This window comes from Phalacrocorax aristotelis, chromosome 1 (genome assembly GCF_949628215.1).
Source record: "Phalacrocorax aristotelis chromosome 1, bGulAri2.1, whole genome shotgun sequence".
Lineage (NCBI taxonomy): Eukaryota > Metazoa > Chordata > Aves > Suliformes > Phalacrocoracidae > Phalacrocorax > Phalacrocorax aristotelis.
In genome coordinates this window covers 146,144,164-146,160,100 of record NC_134276.1, presented here as the reverse complement: position 1 = coordinate 146,160,100, position 15,937 = coordinate 146,144,164, and the positions used below count along the sequence as shown (strand labels likewise).

At 41.0% G+C, this 15,937-nt stretch overlaps 1 protein-coding gene across 4 annotated transcripts in view; it reads right to left on the bottom strand.

The window, feature by feature from the left end:
- Window positions 1-9,555: 9,555 nt before the first annotated feature.
- The window catches only part of LOC142066675 (solute carrier organic anion transporter family member 1A2-like), a 68,447-nt gene continuing 62,065 nt past the window's right edge, over window positions 9,556-15,937 (bottom strand). For all 4 annotated transcript variants that reach the window (XM_075114481.1, XM_075114491.1, XM_075114473.1 and 1 more), the window contains 6 exons: window positions 15,662-15,857; window positions 14,717-14,882; window positions 13,452-13,636; window positions 12,824-12,888; window positions 12,148-12,265; window positions 9,556-11,258 (listed from right to left, as the gene is read on the bottom strand). In XM_075114481.1, the coding sequence (XP_074970582.1) occupies window positions 11,099-11,258; window positions 12,148-12,265; window positions 12,824-12,888; window positions 13,452-13,636; window positions 14,717-14,882; window positions 15,662-15,857 (890 nt within the window). In that variant the 3' untranslated portion in view covers window positions 9,556-11,098. The remainder of the gene's footprint in view (window positions 11,259-12,147; window positions 12,266-12,823; window positions 12,889-13,451; window positions 13,637-14,716; window positions 14,883-15,661; window positions 15,858-15,937) is intronic.

Genomic DNA, 15,937 nt, shown 5'->3' with positions numbered 1-15,937 from the left:
GCAAACTAAGCTCCGATGTCTGTGACAGCATTTGCCATCGTGCCTGTCCATGCAACTCAGTTGCGATATGGCAGCTGCTAACAGATGAGGAAAAGGGCCCTTATTATGGAAGGGCTGTCCTGCGGAGGCAAGCTGCAGCTGCCGTATCCCGGCCAGCCCACTAGCACATGCTGGCAGAGAGCAGTATCAGCAGCACACATCAGTGCCTGTCCATGAGCTAGTGTGGGCTGTTGTGTCAGCCACCAGCCTGACAACCGGCTGTATGTTGGCCTTGCCCACTGGGAACCTGTTCTGCAAGGCCTGTGGTGGCATGGAACCTCAAAAACAGGTGAGTAGGTCACCAACAAGGAAAGGTTTGTTGTTGCTGATAAGGTGTTGCTGCTTCCTGCATGACCCAACACTGTCTGTCTGCAACATGTTGAACAACAGCCATCACATCTTGTACTGGCAGGTGCTCAGAGATGGGTGCAAGACCCCCTGCAAATGGCTCCATGAACATCTCTAGTGAAGGGAGCTGCCTCCCGAAGCCTGGCTGGGTACTGCGCTGCATAGCACCACCAGCCGTGTTCGCAAAACAGGACACAGTGTCCCTGGTGTGATGTGCCTGGCTGGCTGCGCATCAACGCCCTCGGTGTGTTATGAACCGCATCAAAAGGGTGCAAGATATTCTGCAGCTGAGGACAAGTAAGGGCATTCACAGCAAGTGGGTGTATATTCCCATGCTCAGCCAGCTTGTTTCTCCAGGAAGTTTTCTGTGGCAGTCATTTAAGAAATTGCAAAAGTTGTAGGCTTGGCCTCCTGCCGTGCAGAGGTAAACCAGATGGCAGCTCCCTCTCAGGAGGCTGCCCATTTGGAGCTGCATCTTGTTTATCAGCGGAAGAAGCTTTGTGCAAGGGGAACCCGCTTGTCATAGCATAGTTGTGCTCGGTTGCACTGATTGAGATTTGCTGCCAAACACAGCCCCAGCCCAAAGTGGCACAATCCCAAGTGCCAAGCCGGCAGCCAAAAGACCACGTGGTGATGCCATGTCAGAACTGACGTGGCTGCAAGACCAAGGCTCAGAGAGCTCAGTCTGCAAGTCATGTCGTGGGTTTCCTCAGGAGTAAATGGTAGCAGAGGGAGGAGGATCACAAAATCTGATGGATTGTTCCCTACTACTGCTGAAACATGGAAGGACAAGATGTGAAAGAAGGGGGGAGATGTGTGTGTGGGGGAAGATTAATCCTCTGCTTAAAAAAAAAAAAAGCCTTTAGAAGCATGTTTTATATATAAAGTGCTCAGTCATATTTGTGACATGAATTTTTCACCTCCAGAAAGGTGCACAGAGAACTTGGGGTTGCTATGCTAAGCTATCACATGATCTTATTTTAGTAATTCCAGCTTCTTAGGTCCCAAAGAGAATTAATAAAAGACAAAGATACAAGTGGTAAAATAATTTCAGAGTGCTCTTCTATGAGAATTTTCTCCTGTAAAACTTAATTTGGCAAGAGTTCACAGGCCTCCTGCAAAATTGGTACAATCTAACTCCACAGTAAGGGAATTTTCTCCACAAAGATGGGGCCCCACTCAGTGGTCATATGTAAAACCTCAAATAATAATAGTAGTAGAAAAGGACTATTACTGATCTCTTCAAACTGTAAGACAGATATTGCATTTGTGCTCATATAGGAAACAATACTATTAACCGTGGAGGAATAGACCTAAAAAAATTTTATCAAGATTTATATTTACTTGGTAATATGGGCTGCCTGTGCCGTTGAACTTAGATATAATTTCTGTTTAAATTAATTAGTCTTCTGAAAAAGAAAAGGTGGGTGCCCAGGTGACACAGGATGCAGAGAAGGCAGAGTTACTGAATGCCTTCTTTGCTTCAGTCTTCACTGCTATGCCTGGCCCTCAGGCATCCCAGCCCCCAGCAGTGAGAGAAAAAATCTGGAGAAAGCAAGAATTCCCCTTCGTTGAGGAGGATTGGGTCAGAGATCACCTACGCAAACTGGATCCTCGCAAATCCATGGGCCCCGATGGGATGCACCAACAAGTGCTGAGGGAGCTGCTGGATGTTCTTGCCAAGCCACTCTCCATCATCTTTGAAAGGTCATGGAGGACAGGAGAGGTGCCCGAGGACTGGAGAGTAGCCAACGTCACTCCAGTCTTCAAAAAGGGCAAGAAAGAGGACCTGGGAAACTATAGGCCAGTCAGCCTCACCTCCACCCCCAGAAAGGCGATGGAACAGTTCATTCTAGAGGTCGTCTCCAGCCATGCACAGGAAAAGGAGGTTATCAGGTGTAGTCAACATGGATTCACTAACATCATAGCCTTCTATGATGGTGTGACTGGCTGGCTCGATGAAGGGAGAGCAGTGGATGTTGCTTATCTTGACTTCAGCAAGCCGTCTGACACCGTCTCCAGTACCGTCCTCACAGACAAGCTAAGGAAGTGTGGGTTAGATGAGAGGACAGTGAAGTGCATAGGGAACTGGCAGAAAGGCAGAGCTCAGACGGTTGTGACCAAAGGGGCAGAGTCTGGATGGAGACCTGTCACTCGTGGTGTTCCCCAGGGGTCTGTGCTGGGTCCAGTCCTGCGCAACACCCTCATCAATGACCTGGACATAGGGATAGAGTGTACCCTCAGCAAGTTTGATGATGATAAAAACTAAAAGGAGTGGCTGGTACACCAGAAGGCCGTGCTGCCATCCAATGAGACCTGGACAGGCTGGAGAGCTGGGCTGAGGGGAACCTCATGAAATTCAGCACGAGCAGGAAATAGTCCTGCACCTGGGGACAAACAACCCCCCGCACCAGTACAAGTTGGGGGTTGACCTGCTGGAAAGCAGCTCTGTTGAGAAGGACCTGGGAGTTCTGGTGCACAGCAAGCTGACCATGAGCTGACCAGCAATGTGACCTGGGGACCAAGAAGGCCAATAGTATCCTGCACTGCATTTAAAGGAATGTGTCCAGCAGATCGAGGGAGGTTATCCTCCCCCTCTACTCTGCCCTAGTGAGGCCACATCTGGAGTACTGCATCCAGTTCTGGGCTCCCCAGTTTAGGAAGGACAGGGAACTGCTCAGGCAAGGCCAGCGGAGAGCTACCAAGATGATCAGGGGGCTGGAACATCTCTCTTATGAGGAAAGGCTGAGAGACTTGGGTTTGTTCAGCCTGGAGAAGAGAAGACGGAGGGAGGATCTTATCAATACTTATAAATATCTGAAGGGCGGGTGACAAGAGGATGGGGCCAGACTCTTTTCAGTGGTGCCTGATGACAGGACAAGGGGCAATGGGCACAAGTTGGAACACAGGAAGTTCCACTTAAACATGAGAAATAACTTCTTTATGGTGAGGGTGGCAAAGCAGTGGAACAGGCTGCCCAGAGAGGTTGTGGAGTCTCCTTCCCCAGAAATATTCAAAATCCACCTAGACATGGTCCTCTGCACCCTCATCAAGCAGGTATTTTATATAGACTTTAGGTTTTTAGTTAAATAATGCATTAATGATTTTTTAAGCATTCGTTTCAGCAACTGGTTTTGAGGGAGTAGGGTTTTTACATGAGGCAAACATATTGTGAACGATCACTCAAACTGTTGTGCAGCATAATCTCAGGCAAACCCAATGGGAATTTCTTTATTCTGCTAAGAAGTGTAAAGTTACTTTCCTCTACAATCTGTAAGAAAAGTCATAGGTAGCATCGGTGATATAGTTTGAACATTAAAAAGGCAGTATACTCACTATTTTCGTGTTCCATTCGAGCCCAGCGGCATGGTGACCCATGGTTTGTTTTTTTCTTTTGTTGTTGTTGGCTTTGCAGGTCTGTAAAGCAAAAATAGGAGACCCTAAAACAAGTTTCTGACATTCAGTTACACAGATCCAATGAGAATAAAGTTTACAAAAAAATGTTTCTTTGCTTTTTGTTTTGTAAATGGCACAAATTATAGAAAAATTCAAAGGTAAAAAATTCACAGTGTCAAAATGTAGGAAGACCTTGGTTAAAACAATACTCAAAGACCTTTTTCAAGGCAATAAAGCAATATGCTAGTCAAGAACCAGAACAAAAGACTGTTCATTAGATGAGCATCATGCAAATTTTGTGCATTCTTGGGACAAAACACAAGGCGCTCAGTAGATAGACAAGGTACAGGCTTACTTTAGGGAACCTGACACAAGTAAATATATGAAGAATTTAAAAACATCAAAGAGAAAAAATTAATATCAAATTGGATGAGAAACTCTATATTAAAAGTAAAAATTAATACAACAATGTGTCTGTGACATACTGGGAAACGTTCCAAGACAGTAAAATTAATGCAGTAGAAAATAATCTCCAGAGAAGTGATGGAAGCCATGCCATCTATATTTTAAAATTAGACTTAACAAACATTAATAAATATGTGCCTAGGAATAAACTTTTATTGGTGGAAGAGAATGTAATTTATTTACGGTACTCAATTTATAAACTCAGAAGTGCTAAACCAACTTGATTAGGACTAGAATTAGAGGCCTGGGACACTAAATTGTTCCCACCTGTTCATGATCACCACTGCCTATGTTCTCCAGCATGAGCACTTTTTAAACAGGCAGTAGTTTAAATCCCCTTTGATAGCCTGGGTGTTCCCCTTTGCAGCTTGCAGTGCAATTGTTACACCCAAACCAGATGCAGCAGACACTCTTCTCCCTGCCATGGTGGTGAAGCTGGGGACATCAGCTACAGCATCCTCTGCTTATTTCTCTCCCTTTCTAGCTACCACAAGGAACACTCTTTTATCACGGAGAGTTTCCTGCCAGCCTAGAACTCTTGGGAAGTAGTTTCTCTTCTCAAGCAAAGCCCAGGTCACGCTGGAGCTATGGAGGATCTCACTGATGCTGCAAATCCAAGGGGACCGAGGCCAACTCATCTCGCTGCAGGACACACTGTCATCTGGCAAATCCTCTAGTGCGGGACAGAGGTGCACTGAAGTCATAATTCTCCTTCAACAATATCACTGTCTACTGCCATGGAGGGCTGTAGTAGCAAGTTCACTATGTTCATACAGAAATAAGATTTGGAGAAACCTAAGCTCTTCTCTACATACCACTGCCTTTGCTGATTAGTAGAGGAAAAAACTAAACTGGACCTAAAGGCCTCTGATTGTGAGGAAAGTTCACACTGTACTCAACCTTTATTGCTCAGGCCTTCTCTGACCTGAAAACATAGCAAGATAAATTAACACAGAAAGTTGGAAACCATTTATAGTTCTGTGTTTGGTATATTTGAATTTAGAAATAACATCTCTAGCACCTAGGACAGGATTTCAGAAGCCAGACTTCTACATAAAAAGAATTGAAATGAAAAGAGAAGTCCCTTAGTAGACTGCCTGTTAAACTGTAATGCCTGTGTTGTGGTTTAACCCTAGCCAGCAACTAAGCACCACCCAGTCACTTGCTCACTCCCTCCAGGGTGGGATGGGGGAGAGAATCAGAAGAGTAAAAGTGAGAAAACTCATGGGTTGAGATGAGAACAGTTTAATAATGGAAATAAAATCAAGTAGTAGTAGAAATAAATAATAATAATAATAATAACAATTAATAATAATATACAAAGCAAGAGATGCACGATGCAATTGCTCACCACCCACTGACTGACGTCCAGCCTGTCCCTGAGCAGCAATCACTGCCCCCCGGCCAACTCCCTAACACATGACATCAGCTTATACACTGAGCATGATGTCATGCGCTGTGCAATATCCCTTTGGGCAGTTTTGGTCAGCTGCCTCGGCTGTGCCCCTCCCAGCCTCTTGTGCACCTGGCAGAGAATGGGAAGCTGAAAAGTCCTTGACGTGGTGTAAATACTACTTAGCAACTAAAACATCAGTGTGTTAGCAACATTATCCTCATACTATACCAGCTACTAGGTAGAAAATTAACGCTATCCCATCAAAAACCAGGACAGTCTGAAAAATAAATAAACAATACAAGTTTTCTGTGTGCGTGCATATATACCTTTGATAGGAATATTCCTGCAAGTTCCTGCTCAAAAGTGGAAGTGAGTCACGAAGTAGCAGCAACCATGTTGCAAAGGCTGGTATCCTACTGTTCAGATTCATCAGGAGGAACATTCCAAGTTAAAAAGTAGAGTGAGGTAGAGAACTGGGTGTGGGGGAGTGTGTGTGTGTGTAATCAAGAAGGTCATGCCTTCTTGGAAATTTTTTTGAAATTTTGGACATTCCTGGAGAAACTGAAGCTTGTTATATATATGATTCTGTCTTTACACCAGAAAGTTTTCTTGAGATTGGTTTACTACCTTCAGAAGAAAGAAAACTCTGTGCCAGACAGCACTCAGTTGCCTGCACCCTGGCCTTCCAGAGAGCCGCCTTGAAACAATAGTAACAGCAAAGGTACAGCATGAACTGGACCACTTTGTGTGTCATTAAGCTCAAATGAGAAGTTTGTTTTTTTCAAAGCCTGTTTTGGAACCATTTAAATGATAACATTATAAAGCTTTTATACAAACACAGGGGGTCAAGTCCTTTTAAAAAGCAAAACCTTTGTAATGAACTTTTTCTCTGCCACTTGAAATGGGCTTTCTGCCCTCCAAGTGAGGACCTTCCTCAAACACTGCCCAGGCTATAAGGATCCTTTCGGCAAGCTGCCACCTATGGTCACATACATGTCTGCCCTGAACAACTTCTGTTGGTATTCCATAAGCACCTCTGTTGGAAATTAACAGGCATATATCACACTTCTGGCATGGAGCTAACAAATGGTTTCTCCTTGAAGGGATGCTAGGCATTGCAATACCTAAGATTTCACCTTCTAAAGGAATCTACTGCTTTCTGTCCTGTGATTTAAGTCTCCTGTGATTTAAGAAATCTATACTTTTGACTCCCTGAACAAAGCAAGAGAAGGGCAATTACCTCATAATTTTCCACATTCTCAGAGAAAGTCCTAAACAATTAAAGTTCTAAATCCCAACCAGCATAACAAGGAACACTTTATGCCTTACAAAGAAAGGGAAAGACTAACAACAATTCTGTTAAAAAAAAGTAGCAGCAGCCAAGAGCTTGTTGCTGGATATATCCAGTTTTTATCGCATGACCAAACTTACATAAACTAAAAAGTGATTTGGCTTTTTTGCATGCCAGATCCCATCCCATCCCAGGTGTGCTCAGGGTGCTCAGGGTCCTCTCTCCACATCCACAGGTTGAATCACCTTGTGGTACTATGAGGCTTGCTTTGATAAGAGTCTGTAGGGAGGAGTTATCTGCTAAAACTCAACTTGAGATAGAAAGGATACAGAAACAGCCTACTGTTCACTGTAGATGAAATGACTGAAAAAGAAAGTGAACCTGAACTGCCAATAATACTAGTCCAAAACTGTAATGTTCATGTATTCAGAAGCTATACACGTTAACATAGTATGTTTGTATCACAAACACAAAGCCAGCATTCATATCATAAATCAGATGGTCATGTCATCAACCAAACTATTGTGTAACGATGGAGCTTTGGTCACCACACCTCCCTTATGCCCTCTAATTAAAATCAACTTGCAAGGTAACATTTTTTCCTCCCAAATGAGTAATTTCTTCTCAAAAAAATAATAAAACCAATCGTAGCTTGAACAATATGCATAATCGGAAATTTTTAATTGTGCTTCAAGAATAGATTTCAATTCTTAAAAGTTAGAAGCATCAGGGAGACAATGAAGTTTATAGAAGCAAAGAAGTTTTTAGGATATATATAAAACTGTTAATAATGATTTTTATAATACTGAGAGGCTTGGCAATAAAGGAGCTGATAAAATTAAAAGCTGAGACAGAGAAAATAATGTAAAGAGGGAAAAAAAGCCCCACATAGCCCGCATATGCACAGAGATGTGGTTTTTACAAGGCATTGCCATTTTCCAGTAAGATACTGAAGACACTGTCATTATTTCTTTGAAAATGATGGCTCAGCACCTGATCATGTTCAAAAACACCCAGTGGAACATCAGGGATCATTACAAAAGGCATTGAGTACAAAATGCGTGCACAGTTTGTGCACCATTGCCTTTAAAATATCTCCAAGATGGTTGCACTTGTCACACTGCCAGAAAAACATCAAGTGTTTGTTTCTCAGTATCTGGCAGCATCCATACCCAGGCACCAGCACCTAGCCTTCCACTTGGTAGGTTTGAGGATCAAAATTCAATTCACGGGCACCCTTTACTGAGTTGAAACTTCAGTGACAAAGAAGTGTGGTTGACTGAACTGTGAAAGCCATATGCTCAGCTCTCAGGCACACAGAAAATAAATTTACCACCTATTTTTATTAATTTGATATTGGGCTTAATCAACTCAAATATTCATATGCCAATGCTTTATAAAAACTTTATGCTGACTGTTACTTCTATTAGCATTATTCCCATTTGTGGCTTGTGCTACCCACAGTGCTGATGCAAGTCTTGGTGCTTGAAACGTCAGACCAGGATCAGCCCAAAATTTCATGCACAGTGAATATCATCTGGGTACCTACCGTAACCTACAGCAAGTAGCTCTGTTCAAATGCGTGTCACAGCAGCGGCAGTTCGGGGCCCAGTCTTGAAATGTCTGATGTCATCTACTTAAACAATAAACATAAGTAAGGTCACTCATTTTTAAGTTAACCGCATGCTTCAATGCTTTGCTGAATCAAGGTCAGCAAGCTCAAAACTTTGAAGGATCAAGTCTAAAGGTTGGCTTTACATTTGAAGGATTAGCTCCAAGAGTATTTTTGTAACTTTCCAATCTAATCTGAGGAATGTCTGTTGTACCAGACATGGCATATCATAAAGGTTTTGTGGAGATTACTTTGGAATGACCTGCGCTCTTCATTTCCTGGTTTTGCTCTGGAGAAGTAAGGTTCCCACCACAGGCTTATGCCAAGAAGCCTCTCTACTCTGCCCTCACCCAGCCAGCTTTCCAGCCAGCATTGTGCAAGTTGGCAAACATGCTGAGTAGCAGGCTAAAGACTTCAGAGCATCTGGTGAAGGCAGCCTGTTTCACTGCCACATGCTCAAGGAGATGAACCAGAACAATTAAAAAGAAAGTTAATGTATCTACTAAAATGCTAAATTTAAAACTTGGAAACTTTCCTATCTGCTTCCTTTGATTTCAAAACACAGTGAGTTAACTAGGCCTGACTCTTCGGCAGTGTTCCATTTAAATGGCACAGATTTGCCTACCTAACAAAGCCCTTTTGTTTGCTGCAGCTGTGAAACTTTAGTGCACTGTAACTTTTCACGTTTCCCAGGTTACCTTGGCACCAAACTGTGACTAAATGCCTGCAAAAGATTTTTAACTCTAGCTTTGGAGGAATGTAATATCTACAAGGAAGAATGATAGCTTTCAGTAAGCACCCCATGGTAGCAAGAACAATGCTGAAAATCAGCTGTTCTTCAAATGTTCACAAAGCTTCTGGAAGACCTGTGGCTTAACAGAGAACTGCTCTCTCTGCTGTGCTGTTACAGGCTGCATCACGTTTGTCTTTTCTTCTGTTCCCCTTCCTCATGTTATACCTGTCCAACTCTATCATCTGATGCAAAGGGAAGAAGGGGCTGTAGCATACCTTTTCAAACTAATTAATTAGAGAATCTCCTGTATTTGAAGAAACTTTAAATTCTAGAGCTGATTTCCTGCAAATGTGGGAAGAAATGCATCTTTTGTCATTGATTCCATGAGGGCAGGAAGCAATTCCAAGCACATACACATGTGGCTTTAATAAGACACCTTAAAGTAAAACAGAATATAACTTAACTAACGTAACTACTTTGGGGAAATATCCTTTCCATGTTTCTGTGGCTGCAGAAGGTCCCAGATGGATAAAATGAGAGTAATCTGTGTCATACAGATTAAATGGTAGGTAATACTTGCAAATGCTGGAGCACTGGTCTGTGGTACAGTTCCAGAAGCTCCCCCCATGCTTTATGCAGTACGGAATAATAATCAGGACGGGTTTTTTTATTTCCAAGCACTGTACTAAAAGGGCTTGAGAAGTTACTACATGGCCACCTGCAGACAGACATATATGCGAGGCAGTTCCAGTCTAGAAGGTAAACACGAATGCATTCTACTCAACCGAAGATACACGCAGTGTCACATATACCCTTATCAACAGGGTTTTCTGTGCATGTTTTTTTTTCCTGAGACATTCAGGGTCTTCTCCTCAGATATTTAAGACATCCTAGGGCAACAGCTTACTGTCAGTGAACCACAGATGGATACTGCATTCATAGTAGCATCACATCTGAAAGAAATAAAAATTGGACAAAGACCAGGAAGAGCACATGGTTGACTACAGTTATGTGCCATTCAAAAACTAATTTTTCAAGACATGAGAAGGTATAGGATTCAGCAGACAGTGATATGATGGGCAAAATACTCACAAATATCATTCTGTCACACTTCATGTATGAGTATTCCCCTCTAGAGTGAATGCAACTGAAGCAGCAAACCCTGATAACTTTTCCTTGTCCATATGTAAATCTTAAAACATCACCATAAAACTGCATTTTTTAAAAATTTAATTTTTTTTCTTTTTTTTATATGTTATTACTACCACAGCACCCAGGACATGTCATAAACCAGGTAACCAGGTTCCCAATATATTGACCATCTACACTATGCAGAATAACAAACAGTTCCTGCCTGAAAGGACTAACAGCATAATCCAATAAATTTATGGAAAAGTCAGGCCCAAAGAAGCTACAAATCCTGTCTACAGTCAGTGAGAGAGGCTGTGGCAGGAGCCGTTGGAGAATTCCAGGGTGAAATCTGGCACCATTGGAGTCAGTTGCAAAACTCTCCTATCTTCAGTGAAACCAGGACTGAAAAACATATGTTTCTGCTTCATAGCCCTTTTCTCAGACAACTCAAACCTTGCATTTCATAAGTTTTCTTATTTCTACTCCATGTTCTTTGCACCAAACACATTTTTCCTGTAACTTCTGTTTATGAACTGATACTTTTATAATATAACCATGATCCAACTATGTGTAATTCTATTAATCTCTGTCCAAGTGTTCACTAGATAAAGTGAAATCTTTCACAAGGATGCTTCCAAAATTTACACTGCAAGGTTTTTTTTTCACAATATGTCCTGCTTTGAAATGTTATTTCAATGCTTCTTGTACTTTATCCTGCATTTCTACTGGTGCATTTAATAAGACTTGGCTTTCAGATACATGTTTCTTCTTTAAAATGAGGAGAATTAGTGCACTTGGGATATACGACACTCCACGTAATATTGCTGGCAGGCCAAGGTAGAGCCACCTGAAATAAAGGATGAGCTTCATTAAATATATCATTCATGAAAAAACAACAAAGCTATTCAGCATACACTATTTTGCGACAATTTCCCAGCCGCCCTAAAGCTTGTGCCCCAATCCTTTTGGACCTCTCAGAAGAGGAATCAATATAAGAACAGAGATTATGTCAGTGAAATGTCTGTTTATACCACCCAACTTCAGGCAACTAATTTAGTCAGTGTAGTTGGTCACCTGGTACTCCTATGGCTTTCTCCATAGGGAAAAGAGCGAGCCCTGAAAAGGGCAGCTCAGACCACCTGAGTAAGACTTCTGGGTATTCATGAGCTAGCATTCTTCTTCCAAATCAACCACAACACAGTATGAAAAATAATCAGCCTGAGGCCATTAGTTCAACAAGACTTTTCTTCAAAATTCCCACAGTGCTCCCTGAAGGACTGCAAAAGCATGAAGCGTAGTATGCTGGGCCAATTTCCAACTTCGGTAACTATATCCTCTCTATAATTTCTCCTATATTTTAATTCAAGTACTATTTCAACCATTTTCTGTTCAAAGATTTTGCATAGTCAGCCATTAAACATCTGGTATTTTTTCCCAGAAGGTCTTATTGATTTTAATTCTTTTATCAGAAATCAGTGTTTTAAGGTCTGTTCTCATGAAAGGCCATTAGTGAATGTAATTATGGCACCAGAACATTCCTGTTCAAAGGGTGTTCTAATGTCTGTGGCAAAGGTTGCATTTGACAAATAAAGCCAATGCCAAAGAAAAGTGTTGTGTCAAATCTCTAACACAGGAGCAGTTTGTCTACTAGGAAAAGACAAAGACCATACAATTATATGTCTATGCATGTAATAATACAGTAAGAAGGAGAAATGAAAATAAAGTACAAAATATACCGATATGTGACAATGTCGTACATCCTACATGCTCCTTCTCCACCACAAGTCATAGTACCCCACTTCAAGCAAGTGGTATCTATCAAAGCTCCAAAATAAATGGGAGATGGAATTCCAGCTAAAAAGGATATTAGCAATGTTTTTGTGAATAGCATATTTTTTCTGATTAGCAGATACACTATAGAACCTATGCTGTTTCTCACTTACTCCATCTGTCCTGTCTTGCAGCATGAACCATGATCTCTGTATTTCTTATCTTCTCCCTTCTTCCTTATCCACTTACTCTCAACCAAAGATTTGCTTTCCTGTTGCCTGTTTAACAATATATACATGCTACACTATGGACTGCGATTCCTATTCAAAACTCAACGGTTTTTCTCATCAGTGAGAGTGAGTGTTGCGTTCAGTAAACATATAACAAGAGCAATGGAACGTAAAACGGCTTTCAGGTGAACAGCAGATGTAGCCAGCCTATTACCCAGTACAAATAAATGCAAACTGAAAGATGTTCTAATTTGTCAGGCTGCATAGATCTGTAAAATCCTCAAATTCTTCCTGATCAAAGGCACTCCATAGAAAGTACACTCCTGTGCCATGTCCATAGCCCTGATGTGATCCTTATCTAACTCTAATCAGACCTAACTGTGCTTCTGAAGTGTGTTAGAGCTTTTCTTACCAAATACTCTTGAAGCTAGTCCATGGATACCCACTCCAAATGACTTTTCTTTAGGCTTCAGAGACCTGTATGATAATTACATTGCACATCAATTAGTAGAAGTGACATTAAGAAGCAATGTTTACCTCTGGTTTTTCTTTAATCAAACTTTTCATCACATTAGGCCCAAACCATTCTAATCAGAGCACTGGTTGAGAGATTTTGTTATCCTCATTAGATGACACTTACTAAAGTTCCTTAACTAAGACTTGTGAATCACAAAAGGAAAAGCTATTGCCCTGGTATCATCCACTTGGACTGAGGTCAGCAAGAATTGCAAGATAGTTGTGCCTTAATCAACGTGATGTTGATGTGATCAATAAACACGTGAGTATCACAGAGCTCTCAGTATCTCAGTGCACTGACTCAGTGGTCCTGCATTAATTCAGCATACAGCTGACAGCCAGAAGCAACAACAGGTTATGAAGTTGACATGACAGTAAACCCTAACACAGCACAGAACTGACATAAGGTCTTTCTATTCTTCCTCCCACCATACACAAACTAACACACTTTTAATTCCTGGGGGTGTTTGACCTCAGAATAAGAAGTCCAGTAGGTTTCTTAATGTAGGGACATTTTACTGTACCTTATTAAGACCATGTACCCAGGCATGGCTGCTAAGGAAAATATGAAGCTGCAGACTAATGACAATATTAAAAAATATTGAAGCATCTTGTCACAGTTTTCTTCTCCATCACACTTGCCCAGAATTGCAGAGACATTTTGAGATGAAAACCCTGAGGCTGCAGCACAGGTGCAGTTTTCAAATACCTGTCAAAACAGTATTTTAATCACACAGACTTGTCAAAACTCACACACTGAGCATGAAACTTGCACAGCTGGCACCTAGCTCCCTCTCTCCTGCACCTGATTATGCTACACATGTGCAGCACTGCACTGTGGCCCCTCTCACAGTCTGCCAAGCACTGACTGGTCCAACCATCATCTGTATGTGGTGTATGGGGTTAGGGAGCAGGAGGGAGCTTTGGTCCTCTTATGCAGCTGGGACTACGCTTCCTCAAGGAGGCCACGGTCAAAAGAGCTCTCATATTTTCCAGCACAGCCTGGTTATGTAGTCCTTCCAGGGCTACTAGATCTGACCCTCTTTTTCATAACGTAGTATGTCATCTTTTATATGTCAGAAGGGAAGAAACCAGAGATGTTTGATTGAGGCTGGGTTGCAATATTTCACTCAAACACTTGCTTCTACTGAAATCATTGAGGCTATTGCCAGAATAAGGGCTCTCAACTGTAAGCCAAAGTGAGCAAAGGCACCAGCATCTGACCCTTACTATCACCTAATGCTTCTCTAAAATATTTGTAAAGCACAAAGGCTTTCTAAAATCTGTGTGAATTGGGGTTTTCATTGAACTTATTATTTTTGTTTGTTTTCAGCCTCATTAGAACTTGTATTTTTTTAATTGAAATTCTATTATTAATTAAGATAATAAAAGTTCTATAATACCTGGTTGCTTGTTTAAATCTACAGGGTAAGAGATTAATAAGTCCATGCTATAGAATTTCATATTGGCTGAAATATTCTTGTGCACTCAGGTTTCCAACTGGCAACAATTTAAGAATAATTTCTCACTTCATTTTGAGCATTTAAGGTTCCTTCAATAATTAGAAGAAAAGGAGGCTTCTTCATTATATCCTTTAATTTAAACTTAAGCTAATTTTCATATTTAGTTTGCAATTTCCATTGCTACTCAATGAATTTGTCCAACTCTATTTATCACCTCATCTATCCAACTAAATTTACATGTATGGATATTTCCCACCCTATATTGATATGGATATTTCTCACAAACTATATTTCCTAGTTACAGCACAACAAAATGTATGCTTTACCACACTTTTTCCAGTTCCTCTTGAGGCTTTACACCCAGCAAGACAAGGTGACAGGTATGTGATTCCATTGTTCCCACAAACAGGATCCCATATTTTAAGTGGGCAATCACAATCCCTGTTGCAGCCAGCAAGTAGAGTATTTTCTGCATATGAAACTTGCTCTATTCTGAAATACATTTGGAATATGAATAAATATTTCAGTAATGAAATACCTACAGTAACCCCTTGTAATGGTTAAAATACATTCTAGCTCAAATGTCTATCCAGAACACAATCTTACATGCTCCTACCCTGGAGCCATGACTTTCTATCTTTCTATAGCATGTTATATTACATTGTATTATATTACATTACATTATGTTAATATTATCAATTTATAGATAGGTGCATACCCTACAGCATTTTTCTCATCTATGGCGTGTATGTTCTTGATTGTCTATAAGCATTACATGTGCCTACATGTGCATTTTACAGACACACAACCCCTCCCAATGATTAACAGCAGGCATCAAATCAAGAAACTGCAGATAAAATATCCACTGGTAACTTGATAACAACCAAATTCCAGTAAATCAGCGTAAGATGAACAAAGGGTTTTGTCCCTCTGTAATTCTGAAATTGCATGCACATATGCCTAATTTGATCAACAACAACTTATTTTTACCTGCAGTTACATGACTTGAATGTATGATTATAGTAGTAAAAGAATTAATATGGACAAGCAATTGCATTAGTCTTGATGTGAATATCTTTCTTTCATACACTTTATTGTTTGAAAGAGGGATAACAATATAGACTTATCGTCTCATGCAAGTAAAAAGCCTTGAGAATTTCGGTCATAGAACTAAATTGTTGCAAAACTATGGAGTTTCTGGCTGATTCTTGGCAAACAAAATCATTCCAGTGTCTTAAGATTTAAGTCCTCTTGTATCTTAAAGAACATACCCTTCATAGGAAATTGTTAGGCCAGCAACTGGTGAAGTGTCACAGACAGTCCAATAGGCAGCAAAGTAGAGAAGGTATTCCAGTAAAGATACCCAAAACGCTATGTTTGCAGCCCCATAGATATTTATCTTGAATTTCGTCATTAATAAGCCTCCAACAAAATACCCAACGCATATAATTGGTAAGTTGTAAACACCTGTGTAAACAAGTGAAACTTCCATGTTAAAATAAAGGAGACCATCAAAGCTACTCATAAGGGAACATTTTTTGACAAAG